Source organism: Melopsittacus undulatus, chromosome 3 (assembly GCF_012275295.1).
Source record: "Melopsittacus undulatus isolate bMelUnd1 chromosome 3, bMelUnd1.mat.Z, whole genome shotgun sequence".
Classification (NCBI taxonomy): domain Eukaryota; kingdom Metazoa; phylum Chordata; class Aves; order Psittaciformes; family Psittaculidae; genus Melopsittacus; species Melopsittacus undulatus.
The window spans coordinates 31,562,964-31,580,619 of record NC_047529.1 but is presented as its reverse complement, the minus strand read 5'-3'; the positions used below and the strand labels follow the sequence as shown (position 1 = coordinate 31,580,619).

Here is a 17,656-nt window from a genome sequence, read left to right as displayed (position 1 = left end):
CACTGACAACAAATGGCACTTAGAGATACCTCTAGAACTCCATTTACCACATTCCATAATTCAGGATATTAGTGAAGTTGACCAAGATCCCTTTTAAAAGAACAACCTTCCAGTAATGAAATGTTCTGCAGCTACCGCCGTTGCCCCATATTCACCATCATGAGCCGCAGTCACATCACTCAGTCCCAACTTCAAGCAGCATCTCACATTTTCATCCACCACGCCCCTGTAATTTCATCATTTTCACTACAGTTACTAGTGAAAACCCCACTATGGTGGGTTATTGTCTTTTAAAGTGAAAAAGTCACAGAAAGAATCACCCTCTCTTAAATTCACACATATTTTGTATGTCTTTACAATCTTCATATGGCTCACAGACATACTAAAGAGACAAAACCCACTCCAGAAAACTACATTGTTGGGAGTTATACAAATGCTCTAAACAGCACAAAACGAAAAAGATATACCCATCTAGTAAAACAGGAGGAACTAATCACGTCAAAAATTTAACTAATCATACAGAAAATAGAATTCATCACTAGTTTTAATCTTGCTTTGCTGTTAGATGTTCAGCTGTACCTCTCTGTCCCAGTAAAACAAAACTGTTTCTCACTGTTACTTGTAAAAATCCTTGCACAGCAGTTACACATGCTAAGTAACTTACACATAGTTGTATAAGGGCTCAGGATTTGTATCTTTACATTCTCACACACCAGAACTGTGAGTGGTGCAGTGGTTCTATGCAAGACAAACCTGTTTCACTAAACCTTTTTTCTTTATGAAAAGTTAATTAAAAAAAGAGAGAGAAATATGTATTTGTTAATTATTCTAAGTTACCTTAATTATCTGGATACAATAGAACACATTTTGCACGTAAAAATTAACAGAAATTTGCACATAAAAATGAACAGAATTGCACATAAACAATTGAAAGTTAGTTCATACACAGCACCCTAGAAGGAATCAGATTTATGTCCTTATAAACCTAGCCACATTGGATCAGATGTAGCTGTGCAAAGATGTCTGTCATTTTCTCCAGCAGTGGCCAAATGACAAAATGGTTGAGGCTGGAAGGGACCTCTGGGGATCATCTAATCCAACCTCTCTGTTCAAGCAGGGTCACCTCAAGTACATTACTCTCCAGCCAGGTCTTGAGTATCTCCAGGGAAGGAGACTCTACAATGTCTCTGGGCAACTTATTCCAATGCTTAGTCACCCTCACAGTAAGGTTGTTCCTCATGTTCAGATTTTCCTCTGTTTTAGTTTATGCCCCTTGCCTCTCATCCTGTCACCACTGAGAAGAGCCTGGCCCCATCCTTTTGACACTCTCCCTTCAGATACTTATTCCCATTGATCAGATCCCCCCTGAGACTTCTCTTCTGTGGGCCAAGCAGGAGCAGCTCCCTTAGCCTTTCCTCATAAGAGAGATGCTCCAGACCTTAATCATTCTAGCCCTTTGCTGGACTTGCTCTAGTAGCTCCATGTCTCTCTTATACTGAGGAGCCCAGAACTGGACACAGCACTCCCCATGAGGCCTCACCAGAGAGGGAGGCTCACCCTCCTCTACCTGCTGACAACGCTCTTCCTAACACAGCCCAGTATACTACTGGCATTCTTGGCCACATGGGTACATTGCTGGCTCATGGACTGCTTGCTGTCCGTCAAGACCCCCAGGTCCCTCTCCACAGAGCTACATTCCAGGAGGTTGGCCCCAGCCTTTACAGGTACAGGGGGCTATTTCCCCCCAGACACAGGACCCTGCACTTCCTGAGCTTGCATATGAGGATATCATGGGAAACAGTGTCCAAAGCCTTGCTGAAGTCCAAGTAGACAACATCCACTGTTCTCCCCTCACCTATACAGTCAGTTGCCACATCGTGTAACTTCTTAGTCTGCAATTCCTTATGTAGTTTCTAGATGTCATGGTTTTGTGACATGCAACTTTTATTTATAACAAGAGTGAGAAGATCCCTCCCTCCTTTTAAATACTTTATAATTTCAAATCTCAACTTTAAATAAGCTCATCTTAGAGTTGAAGTGAAATTTGGAAATAATGACAAAACAAACAAACAAAAATAAATAAAAAAAAAAACAAAATTCTTCAAACTGGGCTGAAAAACTCATCTGAAGAAATGCTTTCAGATACAGTGCTTCTGACACACACTGGAAAGAAGTAGCAGTTGTGCTGATGTAGCTAGCCATTATGGTCTAGCAACAGAGAATAAAACAGGCCTGAAAAACATAATAATCTTTCTTACTAGGCATGGATATTTAAACTGGAAATGCCAGACCAGTTTTAGGTTTAAGTCACAGCCTTTTTCATAAAGCACTGACATGTAATTTGGTTGAAAGCCACACTGGCAGTTAATGGACATAAGGAATAGAATCTTCACCACAACGCTTCTTTTGAGTTAGTCATAACCACCTTTTCTTTCCTTACTTTCTCTCTAAGTGATCTGTATTAACTGCAATTCCCTCTGATTAAACCCACTTCCTGAGTCTTTTTGCTTATGCTGCCACCAGAAAGCCCAGCTGCTTTGCAAAAAGATAAGAGATCTGAAGGAGATGTACGATTTGAGGTTGTGGGGGACACAGGACCATGAAGGCCCCATACAACACACAGACTAGCTTTCCAAAATTTCTGGAACAGTTATTACATATGACCTACTAGAAGGAAGCTATGAGTTTTAAGTACAGGATGTATGTTCTATTCTGCAAAAAGATATTTCAAGTTTAAAGTGTAAGTTACAGCCATCTCTAGCCAATTACAAAACAATAGTATATTATCAGACTTCAGTAGATTCAGCGTTTAATACAAATTAATATTACACACTAGCTCCTATACAAGAAGAAATCCAAACAAATATACCACTTTCTAAGGATATTTATTGGTATAGTCAGGATGACAAAGCACACAACTCAGAAGCAAAGACACCCAAACCCGTTACAAAGAACCTTCATGTATTATTTTCTGTGAGCACTTTGGTAAAGGTGCCTAACAAAAAATTAGTGCATATGTACATATCTATATTACCACAACTACTGTAGAATGAAAACATGGCTCTGTAAGCTACAGAAGAAACACAGCAACTCCTATTACTGCTATAATAGAAACAATGACAAGCCAGCTGTTGCCAATGTAAACAGGCAAAAGCCGAGTAAAACCCTTATTGTGGGAAAGAATCACAAATCAGGACTGATCTCAATGCTTCAGCTACCTAGCTGTTTGTTTTCCCAGAACTTGTAGAAACTTTATTAAACATGAGACCTGTGTTCCTCTGTGAAGATGGTCAGGAAGTTCTTGAGTTTGACTGTCCCCTTTGCTTATAACCATAAATACCAGAATGATGGACAAATTTGTCCTATGAGACAAATGCACAGAAATGGAACCTGCAGCAAGAGATCCCACAGACATCAAACAGCTTTACAGATGAGTATAATCAACCAAAATTGGTAATTTATAAGAAACGTTTTCATGCCCTTGCCTCACAGCAGCATTTTTTTTATTATTATTATTTCTGAAAACGAATAAACATGTACAAAAACGTCATTGAGACTTCTGCTAGTTTCCTACAGCCCAGAGCCAAACACTCCTCCAGAGGCGCACCAGGGACTCGTGGCAGAGCAGGAGCCCCTCAGCCAGGCTGGGCACGACTACGAAAGAAACCCCCTGGGCCCTCAGCCCCTGCACCCACACTAGCGCACCCGCCCTGGAAACAGCGAGTTTCAGAGCCCAGACAAGCTCCTGTCCTCTGCTCAGCCACCTTTAAAATTTCCAACGTAACGGGCAGGTACAGAGAACTATCAAAAGCCAGCGGTGCCATTGGCACCCCCACAGGGGAAAGAGGGCACGCCGGTCATCCTGCTTAACGGGCCCCACAGTCCACCCCAGCACTCCCGAATCCCACTGCACACAATCAGCCTGCAACCACTACCTTCCCAGAGGTAGGACTAAAACCTGCTCTCCCTCCTTCAGTCCACCTCCAGTGCTCACCTGGAACTCCAGCCCGTAAATCACAGGCGCATCGTCCTCCATCGTAGCTCCACGGTACGGCACACCCTGCTGCCCACCGGCTTTCTGGCCCTTAGCGCTGTCCGTCGCTTGCCGCTTCCGGGAGGTGCTTTGGTGCATGCGCAATGCTGCCTACGGCGCAGGCGCTGTGTGGTGCGACGCTCTGAGCGGTGGCAGAGTGGGGGTGTCGGCGCTCTGGCGCGAAGGTGAGGGGGAGCCCGGATGCCTGTGTAGGCCTAGGGGTGGTTGAGGGACGGGCGAACACTAAGGTGGCCTTGGGGTTCCAACCCCGAGGGAGGGCGGCCGGGTCTGCGCAGGGCGGAGGCCTCGTCCACCCTGCCGCGGGGCGGTCAGGACTGGGGCCCTGCGGCTGTGGGTCTGGGCTCCGGGAGCTGGGTCCTCGGTGCGGGAAAAGGCAGCGCTGCCCATGGGCGCGGCGCCTGCCCTGGTGACTGCCGTGAGCCCCCTCATTTCTTTTCCTGAATGGGGACCGAGCTAGTCTGTGCGGACGGAAAAGCGGATATCGTTCCGTGCTTTTCCAATATTTTTGCGACTTGCAGAAAGAAAAAAGATAAAGTGTTTTTCAGAATCAATTCTCTAGATAGGTGTCAATTAGTGAAATTACTGTATTTTAAAAGCAGGATTTAAGGATTTGCATGATACTTACGAATTTCAGGTTGGTACCTGAGCAGCACCTCAGTAGTAAAACTAACACTGGTTTTGGTGGGCATTTCCCCCTCTTCAGCTACCATGGAGGATAAAGAAAGTAATCGTAAGGATGCAAAGAGCATCTCAGATCAAGATGACAGCAGAGACCTAGGTCAACAGAAAACTCGGGAAGAAATTCTCTTTCACGAGGAAACCATTGATCTTGGTGGGGATGAATTTGAGTCTGAAGGGAATGAAACTGTGTCAGAAGACTCGAATAATTTTGTGGATAAACTTAATGAACAGATGATGGAGAGTGTCATTATTTCAGATTCTCCAAACAACAGTGAAGATGACACAGGTGATCTTGGTTGTCTACAGGAGATTGTAGAACAAATAGAAGCTAAAGATAATAAAAAAACACAAGCAGAAGTGGATAAAGAAGAGTTTTTAAGTAATGAGAGTGAAACTGAGCATGAAGAAACCCCCAGAGACATCTCTGAGATTGGAACCGACGATCAGGCTTCTTTAAAGGAAGAATCAATTCAGGAAGTGGTGAAGGAGGAATCAAAGTTGGAAAACAATGTTCCTGTCGAAACAAAACCAAATAATACTGATGAAAGCAAACCTGAGGATCAAATATCATCACCCAATACTAACAAACCATCTTCTGAGGCTGAGCCTATCCCTGTGTGTACCATCTTCAGCCAAGCAAACAATGTTAATAACCAGCCACAGTTGTTTCTACCTGATGGTTTTGAGCCTCAGATGGTAAAATCTCCCAGTTTTAGTAGTATAATTGAGACTCCAGTAAAGTCTAATCCGCAGGTGGTTCAACCAAGTCCTAGTCTAAGCAAGTTCTTTGGTGATACTGTTAGCACTAATACGTTAGCTTCTGATTTTTTTGATTCATTTACCACATCCAATTTTATTTCTGTTAGTAATCCTAATGCAAACTCCTCAGTTCCAGAACAAATGTCCTCTCTTTCTAATGGTGGAGACAGTATGTGTGCTTCATCTAACCCAACTTTCTCTGTGCAAAATAGGAGACCTGAAGCAGGTGATCCTCCATCATCTCTAGAAACCACTCAGTCCCCCAAGCCATTCTCACAGATCCAGGCTGTTTTTGCTGGCAGTGATGACCCATTTGCCACAGCCTTAAATATGAGTGAACTAGATAGAAGGAATGATGCTTGGCTTCCTAGTGAGGAAACTAGAAATGTTCTAATTTCAGTTGCCACACAACAGTACAGCACTGTGTTCATAGACAAAGAAAATCTCACCATGCCTGGATTAAAATTTGATAACATTCAGGTAAGACTGATACTGTATCTTAGTATATCATTATATTTTAGAAATACAAGAACTATCTAATAATCTGCATATCATAGAGCTTCATACTGTTATTGATCAGAGAATCATAGAATATTTGGGGTTGGAAAGGACCTTAAGATCATCTCATTCCAACCCCCTGCCATGGGAGGTTGATGGTCACCTTGTGTGTATTGCTTCAGTCCTTATTAGAAAATTCAGTGTTGCTGCCCACTCATACATGAAGGAGCTAAAACCGGATCTGATTTATTCATAGTGAAATTTGTTGGGTGCATTGAAAATCGGTGTTGACAGTTTCCATAAAATCCAAAGCTGGATGTACTTTTAAATAGTTTGTTTCTGGTCCTCCTAATTAGTAAGATAATTCTCACATTTGGAACATATATAAAATCAGTATACAGTACTACAAAGTCTGAAAGCAGGCAGCTTTGTTTTCATGTGGAATTCACTGTTGCAACCAAGTGGGAAATAACATTTTTCACTGATATTCCAAGTGTTCTCTATAACATTAACACTGACTGAAATTACATCACTTCTATTTTCCCTAAGCAGTGGAAAGTGTAAGCTGTAAGAAAGATTGACTGCTGGAGCAAGCTACTGGAAAAAGATAGCCCCCAAATTAAAGGGAAAACTCCAGATGACATCATGAAGGCAAAAACATAGTTGTGGAAACTCATTTCTTTCTCTTCAGTCACAGTTCTTAACTAGTGAGAAGGCATAAAGTGGGGTGGGTTTTTTTCCCAGAATTAGAGAAATTTTACTTGGATCTGTTCAGTATTTCTCATGAAGAAATTTCATCCTGGCTGCTCAGGCAAGGCACAATATTGGATTTCTTTTTGTGAAATAGGCTAATCCTATTCCTTCATGTCGTGTCTTTCTGGATAATAGAATTGTTGTCTGGAGAGACAGTGTTGAGTGTTCGCATATTTTAATCCTTAATTGTAGCATAGCAAAGATTATCAGTCAGTAGTCAAATACAAGCAGAGAGCAGTCTGCAATAATTTCCGCATCTGCAGGAGCTATCCGAAAAGTTTCTGGAGTGAATGAGGTCCAGATTTGTATCTGCGTTATCTGACAAACCTTAGGCTTCTGTCACAAGCAATACATACCAGTTTTAGACGTATGCATGCTGCTGCTACTTCTTGTGTTAGCTTGATCTTAAAAAATTTCTTCATTATCACAGAGCCCAATAATTAGCCCAGTGAAAGAAAACACTGTAATATGAATTTACTCCTCCACTCCTTCCCACCTTCCCAAAATTCCCTTAGACCTCGATGAGTAATTCAAGAGTGTATAGCACATCTCTCCTGACAGTGAGAGTTGGACAGCAGGAAGGATTCCTTCTTCAGGCCCCAAGGATGAGGGCCTCCTATTGCAGGCCTCATTTTTTACAGTATTTCTTTCTCACCTTCCTCAGTCCAGTCAAGGATTATAGGCTTGTTTCTGCTGAAAATTCCCTGAATTTGGACATGTGCATATGTGCAGATGTACCATTTAGTGCCTAATTGAAAAGAAATGTGATGGACATTGCCATATTTCTACAGTAAGACCTGATGTAAAGCCATCAGTAAAATTAAAGGTCATTCCCGCTACCTTCTTCATTGATTATAATTTATAAGCAGTCCCATAGGTATGTCAGCAGGACAAGTTTTGAAGTGCTTTATGTTTATACAACTTTACTCACTTCCAGTTACTGCTTTTCAGTGGCCTGAGTACATGCCTTGACTGACCTGCCAACCCCTGGTTTGGTATCATTGTTCATTATGCTTCTAGTACTGCAAATTGTGTATTTAGCTGAAACTATAATTGTAGAGTACTTGAAGTGTCAACTAAAACATTGTAGGAGGCATGTTTTCAGTGTTAAATCAGCTTCCAACAATGGTCATGAACAGTTTGCTAATGCCAAATGTTAATGCAAGATGTTAAACCAGACAGCAGGCAGTAGACTAAAACTTTAGTTTTGATTGGTTTTTTTTTAGTTGAAAAGTGCATTTCCAGTGAACTGTAAGTGTGCTCAGGGAAGGACTGAAATTTTGTATGATGTGTTGAAGAGCTCAGTGCTTTTTTTTCCCCCCTACTCACTCAGAAAGTGTTTGTTCCTATTACAAGTGTCTTGTCTTAAAAGTTAAGTGGATAAATCACATCAAGAAAAAAACTAAATGTACTTGGTTTCAGCTGTGTGCTACCTTTTGCTGATGATTCAAGAAGCATTCTTTTTTTTAAACTATCTTGAATTGCATATGGTACAGCTTATCTCTACCCATGCTCCCTGAGTGTGGAAACAAGTTGGAGTACTGCTTTCTATGCTCTTTCCATTATGCCTTACTTCATCAGTTACTGTCTGCTGTCACTATGTCCTTTGTTGCACTGCATTCATTTGTAATGTTTCCCCCTCCAAAGTACTGAGGGGGGAGGGAATTAAAAATTCTTTTGAATTCATGTCATTTTGCACATGCTGTCTTTTCTTAATCCTTCAGACTCTTCTGTTCAAAAGATGGAAATCTTTTTTTATTCATAGAATAAGTGACAGCATAAAAAATTTTCAACGTAATGAAACAGTACTTGCAGTCTCATTCCTCAAGAAACTAGACAGAAAATACAAACATATTTCCCATCACTGTCCTTGGGGAAAATGCAAACATTTAATATCAATTATCTTTATCATTGCTAAGCTGTACTGTATTTTATATAGCTCACCTTGTTTTAGGCAAAAGGCTTTGTGGCTTGCTTCATGCTCTCTGTGCAAACAGCTTCCTACCTCAGTTCTTCGTGTTAATGTTTTTGTGTTTCTTTAGAGGGATCTTTGCAAGTATTCCATTGTATGTTTACATTTTTGCATAGTCACTTTCTGCTTTGCCATGTTAAATGTTACATGCTGTTCTAGTGACCATAGGTCTGAAAAGGTATGGAATTAAAACAAATTGTAGAGAGGATGGTGAGGAGTGCAGAGGTTTCTCTGGTGAGTGGTAGCTAAAAGGAAGAGGACCTTTTGGCTTACAAAAGCAATAATGATCTAAAATTTGTCTATTAGTGTTAATATTTTTATTAATAGATTTTTAAATTTATTTTCTAGATTAAAAATGCATAAAAATATAAGACTGGGGAAAATCCTACAGAAGTAATTTTTGTTACGTGCTTTTGGCATGTGGTGACTTCTAACACCATAAGGGGTTCTCTTGTATATAGTAATGTGTATAGTCCCAGCAAGAATAGGGGACACACACCCCCTATACCCTGTCCTTCACTCTGTATTGGCAGACATGGTGCCTGAAGGGTGTGTAGACAGTAATATCTGCAGTTTTTCAGTAGCTGTTTACATTTCTTTATTATCTGTTGAAAATTTCTAGTACACAGAACCATAAGGATGTCAGCCAACAGATGGGAGGGCACAGAAATGGATGATTGAACAACGATTAGAAGGGGAAGTTTAGGCACAGGGGGCATCATATCAGTTACTCAGTTTGTTGCTAGCAAAGCTGGGATAGAACCTGGATTTGGACACTCTTCCTCTTAGCTGCTTCATATTGTAAAATCTAGAATTAATCTTGTCTGTCTTTAGAAATCTGTTGAAACATCTGTGTCTCAACTAGTCTCAAGTCTGAAGTTATTGAGCTCAGGTAACCTGATTTCTCCAAGGCGATGATTCCTCTAGTTAATTCTTTTGAACTTAAGCATACATGTTAAAATATGCTGTTCACTTGGGTTTACAGTCTCTCAAAGTTTTTTTGGTGGCTACTTCAGGCTGATAATGTGCATGTTTATCTTCCATCAGTAGGTTACACCTTTCAACATTAATATCCATTTGAAAGCACATAAAACTTACTGTTTTTTACATCTTTGAGGAGTATTTTGTGAGATCTTTAAAGCTAATAATGAGAAACAAATAAGCCTGAATGTTTCTATGCAAACAGAAACCTAAACATTGAAAAAAAAAGAATATAGCAAATAATGTGGAGTAAATCTAGAAGTTTTCATTATGATGCTGTAAACATACATACATTTATATTCATTGCACACAAAAAAAACTGGAAAATAAGCATTCCTCAAGGGGAAAGAACTGTGTTGCTCAGCTTTAATTCAACAATTTATTTCACTAAAATAATGTTTAAAAGTGTCTTTTTATGTTTCTTCTTTTTCTGTTCCATGAACACCAAGGGAGATGCAGTAAAAGACTTAATGCTTCGCTTCTTGGGGGAGCAAGCTGCAGTGAAGAGACAAGTTTTAAATGCCAACTCCGTAGAACAGTCATTTGTAGGCTTGAAACAGCTAATTGTAAGTAACAGTCTTCATAATTCAATATATGTTAAATACCAAGCTTCCCTCAAGATAATTGGAGTTACTGACTGTGGGGAGAAACTGAAAAAACCTACATATCAGTCTGTTCATGATCCTGCATAAGTACCAGCCAAAGTACAGCAGTTTTTAGTGGGAATGACACTGGGATTTAAATATTTCGTTTTAAATGCCATAGTGAGTATTTTTTTAATATGCAAAAGTTGGAGAAAAAGCAATTTCAGGTTACTGTGAATTTTATCAACTGTTAATTTTCATGTCATGTAAATGGTTGCAAAACAGATTTTAATAACTTTTTTCTGTATCTGCGTGTGTTTTCGCCTATTTTTTTACAAAAGATAAGAGATACCAGTCATTGTAAATGGTAAGCAAGCTGATGTGGTAATTTCAGTGCTTTAATTTTTCACTTTAGTATAGGAAAACTAAACTAAATTACTTCCAAATGAAATATTAATTTTCTCTTTTTAGTTTCTTATCTTTAATGTAAATATTTCAGAAACAGAAATTGTTACCTCTAGCAGCCTTGTGAACCTTGCCATGTTATTTCAACTACTGTGTTCCTGTTTGAAACAACTATTACATGACTGAGCCTTACTTAACCTGTTGAAATATCTAAATATTTCAGTCTGTATTTTATATTTTAACATCTTTTTGATTTGTGTTACATAGCAAAATCCAAAGGAGACTTTTTGTTGTCATGTTAGGAAACCTCTACATGGTCTGTAAGCACTGTTAAAGAAATTCAGAGGTAATTTTAGAATTTTTAGCTTGTAATCTCCATTGTGAAGATAGATATCTTTCTGTTCATCTCAATGTTGTGCTTAATTTGAGAGTTAGAGGGGAAAAAAAGTCTTTGTAAGAAAGAAATCCTGTCTCTGTCAGTGTCAAAGTAGGAGAAGCATTTTGCTGTGCTTCCTTTCCCTCTTCCAGAAGAGGAGTTTTGATGTATGGGAAATGTTTTTCTGTTCAGCTTTGTAGCTGTGTCCATGCCAAATGTTATTCTACACTACAGATCATCTTAAATAGAATGCTACCACTGTTGCTGTTTTAGCTTTGAGTGTGCTCTTAAGCTCCAGAGGAGCAGTGTCAAGGCTTCTGGTATCAAAGCAAAGATAGAAGGCAATCTGCAGCTGTCAGATATTGGTTTCGCTACCTGTAGCAGATTATTTTCCTTTTTTTTTTTTTTTAATTCTCTTATTAGAAGGGTTTTGGTTTTCTTTATAAAATTGCACCCACTCAGGTAGAAGTCAGGATGTTTGTCAGGTTTCAAGGTTTCTAGTCATTAGCTGCTGGTTGTTCTTAAGTATGCAGTACAACTGTATCTTGGGGGTTTTGCAGAACTGTTTCTTACCGGAATAAGTTTTGAGGTATTTTTTTCCTTGCAAACATTGCTGCATTTTTTTCTGAAATCCTTTATGTGGAAAATTTATTTCAGATTGGCAACAATCTTAAAAGGTATTTCAGACTTAGAAACATTAAAATTCCATGCTAGACAATGTTAATTAAAAAGATGTATGCTTTTTACATACACAGTAGGCCAGAATGACTTATAGTCAGTGCTCTGTTAGCAGCCTCTGATTTTTCTTTCTTTATGAGTGAATTCCAGCCAAAATATGTTCAATGAATGTGTCTTTTCATAGATAAGGTTTACCCTTTCTTTTATTTTGATATTACAGGTTGTCTGATCCCTGTTTAGTGATGTGATCCTTACCTATATTGACACTACTTCCTAGATTAAAAAGGACCACTTATAGACAATGTTAACATCTGGTAAAATAAAAACTAGTGAAAGGTAGAAATACTGCTGTGCAGTTTCCACAAAGTTAAGACTTATTGTTTTTTTTTCCCCTTAGCTGTTTGTTATCCATGTGAACATGAGTATTAATGAGATAGTTTCAGTCACCCAGTTCAATCCCTTGTAGTGACGGACAGCAACTTGAAAGTCTATTTCAAATAGGTCCTCAGTACAGAAGAGAAATGCATAGAATTAGGATAGACTTCAGCTTCAGTCTGATACCTATTATTTAGGTGTTTACATGTGAGGTGATGTCTGAACTATTAAGGCAAAAGAAATGTAATTTGTACAGTTGCTGATCACCTCTAAATTTGATGTGTAAATCTGAGATCCTATCTGAAAGTCTGAAGAACTATAATTTGCTGTAGGAAGACACCAATGGCAGCTGAAACGTAAAAAAAACCCAACAAACAGTATTCCAAGCCTTCCTAGTCCAGAGAAAACTGCTTCATTTATATCTAGTTACTGTTTCAATCCTATGTGGGTAGGAAAAGTATGCTCAGTGGCTGATCAGGATCCCAAATCTTCATGCCACAGGTCTTCAGCTGCAACCCAGAAGCTTCTCTATTCTATTGGTTAATAACATCTGTTAGTGTATTTGGCTGTTTTAACAAATACATTGCTGCTACTTTCAAAAGCTATTCCAGAACTTCATTCCTTTGGTGGTTAATCAAAGAAATTCTAATCAATCCGCTCTCAAAATCTTTTTTCTAATCAAAGATAAAGTTGTTTACAACGGTTTAAGTGTTTTGATCTCATGTTGCTTTTTAAGTCATTTTCTCTTCTTAGTATTTACTTCCTCTCCACTGCTGCTTTGTGTGGGTAGACAGCGGAGACATTTCCACTTTTCAGATTTTCTTTTTAAAGGCAAAAATATCTCTTCTCTAGTCATCTCATCATGGATGTCTTCATTATCATCCTGAGAGCTCTTTTCAGAACCTCTTCCAATGGAAGCTAACATCTTTTTATTATCACTGTACAGAACTCAACAGATTCTATTTTAAAGTTATATGACTTTCCCTGTTAATTATTGTGGTTTACCTTTTCTATTATTCTGATATTATAAGCTATCTGATCCCTGTTTAGTGATGTGATCTTTACATATATTGCCAATACTTCCTAGATTAAAACTCAAAATGCAGATACTAGTTTGCCAGGGTCACAAAATAATGTTAGATTTATTCTAGTGTACTTCCTTGAGTGGTAACTTCTCATCTGCCCTATAAAAGTTCTAGTAAAAAACATTTACTTGTACAAGTTAAAAAACAATTCTGTGTTATGTTGTAATTTAACTGACAGTGGATAAGATGAAGTTAGTGCTTTAAGCAAAAAATGTTGGAGACAGAAGACCTTTTTGGGGGACTGTAGTGCAAACAGTCTGCAAAAGTTTCATTAATTACAATTAGTTGTCAAAAAACAAATGGTATCTGGAGGGTAGTAAGCTGAACTTCCAAATGTGCACCTTTTCTGATGAGACAACTGACAGCAGCATCATTTCTAAGACAAACAGTTGTTCTCCAGGAACTTAACTCAGTGTTAAACTCGGCTAATAAAATTACTTGTTCAGCATGAATTTGAGCTAGTTGATTTGCATGAGATTTGTAGCAGTAACCCAAAGATAGATAGGTGGTTTATTGAACAGCTGTGATTTCACATTTTAAGTTTCTGCTGTGGAATGGATAACAATGAGTTGTAAATGCTGTACTGGTAGGGTAATGGTGGGGAGATAGTGCAGTAGAACTAGTTTTACAACTTTGAAGCTTTTAAGCAATATGGGAGTGCTGGAGTGGTCCAGCAAAGTAAGTCCATAAATCTATGTGCTTATCATAGAGGTGATAACTTGTAAATAGAGTTACACATCTGTCCAAGCTAAGTGTTTTGTTGGGATTTTTCAACTGAAAACAGAAAATCTGAGTTGTCAGTTTCTGAAAAGTTTTATTAGTCTGGTATAGGAACATGCATCTACCTCTAGAGCAAATAAATGTAAGCAGGGGCTTATCTTCCCAATGTTGCTTTGTTTTACAGCAACAAATAAAAATTATACATACAAGGTGCAAGCTGCAATTAGGTTGGTTCCAGTTATTCCATATTTTAGATTAATGGCTTTTCATTTGAACAAGTAGCACAGTATATCTCACTAGAGGCATTTCTGATATTTTGAGTCATAAGGTGTTTACAGCCATGGGAAAATTATGTCTTTGTTAATACCATACCTAAAAAAAGACTACTGGATCTTGCCACTATAAGTACACAATGTTTGCCCTAAGCATGCAATCATTTCATCAAGCTACTGGACCAGGAAAGGGTTACTAGCTACATTTTCTTAACTGATATGAAAGTGCTCTACCAGTGTAATTTACAGGGGAGAAAAATGTCATAGCTAGTGGAGGAGGACATTTTAATCACTTTAATGGTGTTACATGTAGAGTTAATGACTCCCTTTAAGTCTACTTTAAAAAAAATCATAAACTGTTACTTTTGTACATGATTAATGCTGTGCTGTTCCTTATATTTTCAAATACAACAAACTTGGATGCAGTGGTATGGCGTATATATTCACTTTAGTGTTACAAAATTATCCTTAAAAATTGGGGGCAGGGGGCTTTATTTCTAAATCAGTGATTAATTTTCAACATTTGCAGCCAGTTTGAGAGGAGATGGGAGACACATGTAGCACAAACAGTAACTGGGGGCTTGTGAGAGAGGTTGCCATTCTATACTAAAAAGCATCAATTTATGTGGTAAAATTACAGCATCTTACCTCTGAGTCAAAATTGTTTTCCTGAGAGGCTGAATAAAGTTATAAATTGGCTTCATCTATCAGGGGAGTCCCCTTTTCATTAAACATGTTTTCTGTAGACATCCAGTCTGCATAACTCTCTTTGCTTGACAGAATTCCACCTGGGTGTTAACCGTATTTGTTGCATCACTTGAGTTTCACTGCTTTCATTCAGGAAAACAACATGCAGTATTGTATGCAAAGGATAAAAGTGAGCATTTCTGCAAGCACATCTAAGACCCAATTTTATGATTCTTAAAAAAAAAAAAAAAGTCAAGCAAAATTGGAGCACAAGGAGGCTTCCAAGGAACAGTTGTGTATGTGAGACAGTGTTATTCAGCTATTTGGTACTACTTTTTTCAGTCCATATCAGTGAATATTTTCACAATAAAACAATAGCACAGTTTTTCAGATATATTGCAAACTGTGATAATTGAATTTCTTATGACACTTTATTAGAAAATGAAGAAATGTAAAAAATATTTTTCCAGCCAGTTATTCTTTGGCTTGTATTGGGTCGTTTACTCAATTGGAACTTTTCTTAATTTCTGAATCTAAACAATACAACATCTTCAGTTCTGTTCTTGTAGTTGAAGTAATACCGTTCAATTTTTAGTCACTAGAATTCTTTTCTACTACATCCCATTCATCTCTCTTTGTAGAAAATAAGCTTATTTGAAGGCATTGGAATGTATTAAATATCTCAGTTACTTACTTTGACCAGATGGGCTAGAAGCATTGCCATATCTTTAAATGTGAACTTACCAGAATTTGTAACTAATTGTTAACTCCATTTCAAATTATATTAGGCTGTTTTCTTTTATTGCTTTTAATAAAAAGACATCACGGTAGCCTTATTCAGGTTCTTCTTTTGAAAATGGTAAAATGTAAGTCAGTAAAATGAGGATTTGAGAGTTGATCAATTTACACTAATTTTTGTCTCTTAAAGCTGCTAGGTTGGAGGTCAAATCAAAAGAAGCAGTAAGACAGTAAACGTACTATAGTTGTTTCAAAAAGCAACACAGATTTGTGTGCAAGGTAAGCTGTCACTGGAAAGATGAAAAATAAAGGAGGGAGGAGCTTTGTACTCTGTAGCACACAAGTCTTACCACCTCAAGCTATGTTAAATTTTTAGTTCCTACTTCTGCGGGATAATAGTCTGACAAAATCCTGGAAATACTGTCTGTGTTTTTGATTTAAACCTACAGTCATTGTATTTGAATCTTGTCTTAAGAAGTTCAGTAAAAAGATAAAAATATATTGGGCTAGTTCTGTCGTTCTTAAAGAAAAATAGAAATCCTTGTAATTTGAAACCTGGGTTACTATGCAGTTTTCCCAGTGAAAAACTCCCCTGAGACCTCTTCTATTTTGTGAAAACCAGAGTTCTGCAAGGAATAATGCAACACATTGTCTGTTGATTGGGTTTCTTGGGTTGGTTTGTTTTTTTTTTTTTTTTAGTTTATGTTATTTGGTCTAAAAGAAATAAATAAAACTATCCCTTCACAAGTTAATCATCTGCACTAGTAGTGTGTAAAACACACAGAAGTCAGTCAAGCTGGTGGCTTCATTAAAAGAACAGCTTTATACTTTCCGTGGAAAAGAAACCCAACTTGCAAGTGCCATGTGTGGAGGGAAGTTCTTTTCTGCCAGGCTGGTATGGTATTAGTGAGCTATTTGGCAATAATATTTCTTGAGAGTATTTTCTTTAAGAGAAAATAATGTTCTCACACAATTGCAGCTTTATTTTTAGGAGAAAATAATTTTTTCACACAAATGACCATGTCCTGATTATCACAGAATAATTATTTTGTTGAGAATATTCTTCAGGATTTTTCATTCTATATCTGAAGCTGTAGTATCCATATTTACTTTTGTAAAATACGAAATCACTCCTCTAAACAAAATAACAAGGTTTTACTGAGGGACAAAGTCAATAAAGCAAAAGCAACAGCGCTGGGTGCATGACCATAGCCAGAGGCTCAAGTGTTTAGTATTTATTACAGGTTTATATACTTTCACTATTGCATTAGTCACATGCATATTCATGATTCCTGCATATAGGCAGGGGATTATTATAACTAGCTCCAGGAACTTATTATCATAAGTCTCCTCCTCTTGGCATCTGCGCACTGCTCTCTGGTGATTGTGGGCAGGGGTCTTGAGGATGAAGTAAGCAGTCTTCCTCACCGTGTACTTTTCAACTTTGGCACAGTTGGATGCCCCAGTAATCACAGAACTAGCTGAAACCAGCCATATCTGTAAGTCTTCTGATAACTAGCAAAGATTTAAAACAGTGTGACCTTCCTGCAAAATTTATTGCAGGATTGGCAGACAAGGAGTATCCCAAGCTAGCAGATGTTTGGGAGGCTCTGTCTCTAAACTGATAAGTAGAAGGATGGTGTGAAATAATTCATTCATGTTTAGTGGGGCCACTAAATCCTGTTATCTCACCACAGACTTACAGAACAAACATTGTTCTTTAAAGCTAGTTTAGAAGACTAGTGTGAAGCAATTAACTGATGTTTAGTGGGGCCACTCAATTCCACAGACTTACAACATAAACATTGTTCTCTTTCTACAACCTAAGTTAAGCTAAAAAGTACTTTAACTCTATGTTCTCCAGGCACTAGCTTTTCTTATATCAAGGTCTGTCCCCCCCCCTTTCTTTTACCTTTACAAATTCTTTTGCTATATGACTCCGTTTTGCTCATGAGTTCTGGCCCTTTTTAACTTGTTATTCTAATCTTGTGTCTTTAGCAAGCTTTGTTTCTGTTATTGTAAACTCATACAGTTATAT

General features: G+C 38.2%; 2 protein-coding genes across 2 annotated transcripts in view; one reads left to right on the top strand and one right to left on the bottom strand.

Annotated features, from left to right (window-relative positions):
- EIPR1 (EARP complex and GARP complex interacting protein 1) overlaps nucleotides 1-4,118 on the bottom strand; it is a 79,228-nt gene extending 75,110 nt beyond the window's left edge. Inside the window, exon 1 of the mRNA XM_031052611.2 lies at nucleotides 3,995-4,118. Coding sequence (XP_030908471.2) covers nucleotides 3,995-4,036 — 42 coding nt within the window. The 5' untranslated portion in view covers nucleotides 4,037-4,118. The remainder of the gene's footprint in view (nucleotides 1-3,994) is intronic.
- Nucleotides 4,119-4,145: 27 nt separating this feature from the next.
- TRAPPC12 (trafficking protein particle complex subunit 12) overlaps nucleotides 4,146-17,656 on the top strand; it is a 56,232-nt gene continuing 42,721 nt past the window's right edge. Inside the window, exons 1-3 of the mRNA XM_005153224.3 lie at nucleotides 4,146-4,218; nucleotides 4,758-5,974; nucleotides 10,148-10,264. Coding sequence (XP_005153281.2) covers nucleotides 4,763-5,974; nucleotides 10,148-10,264 — 1,329 coding nt within the window. The 5' untranslated portion in view covers nucleotides 4,146-4,218; nucleotides 4,758-4,762. The remainder of the gene's footprint in view (nucleotides 4,219-4,757; nucleotides 5,975-10,147; nucleotides 10,265-17,656) is intronic.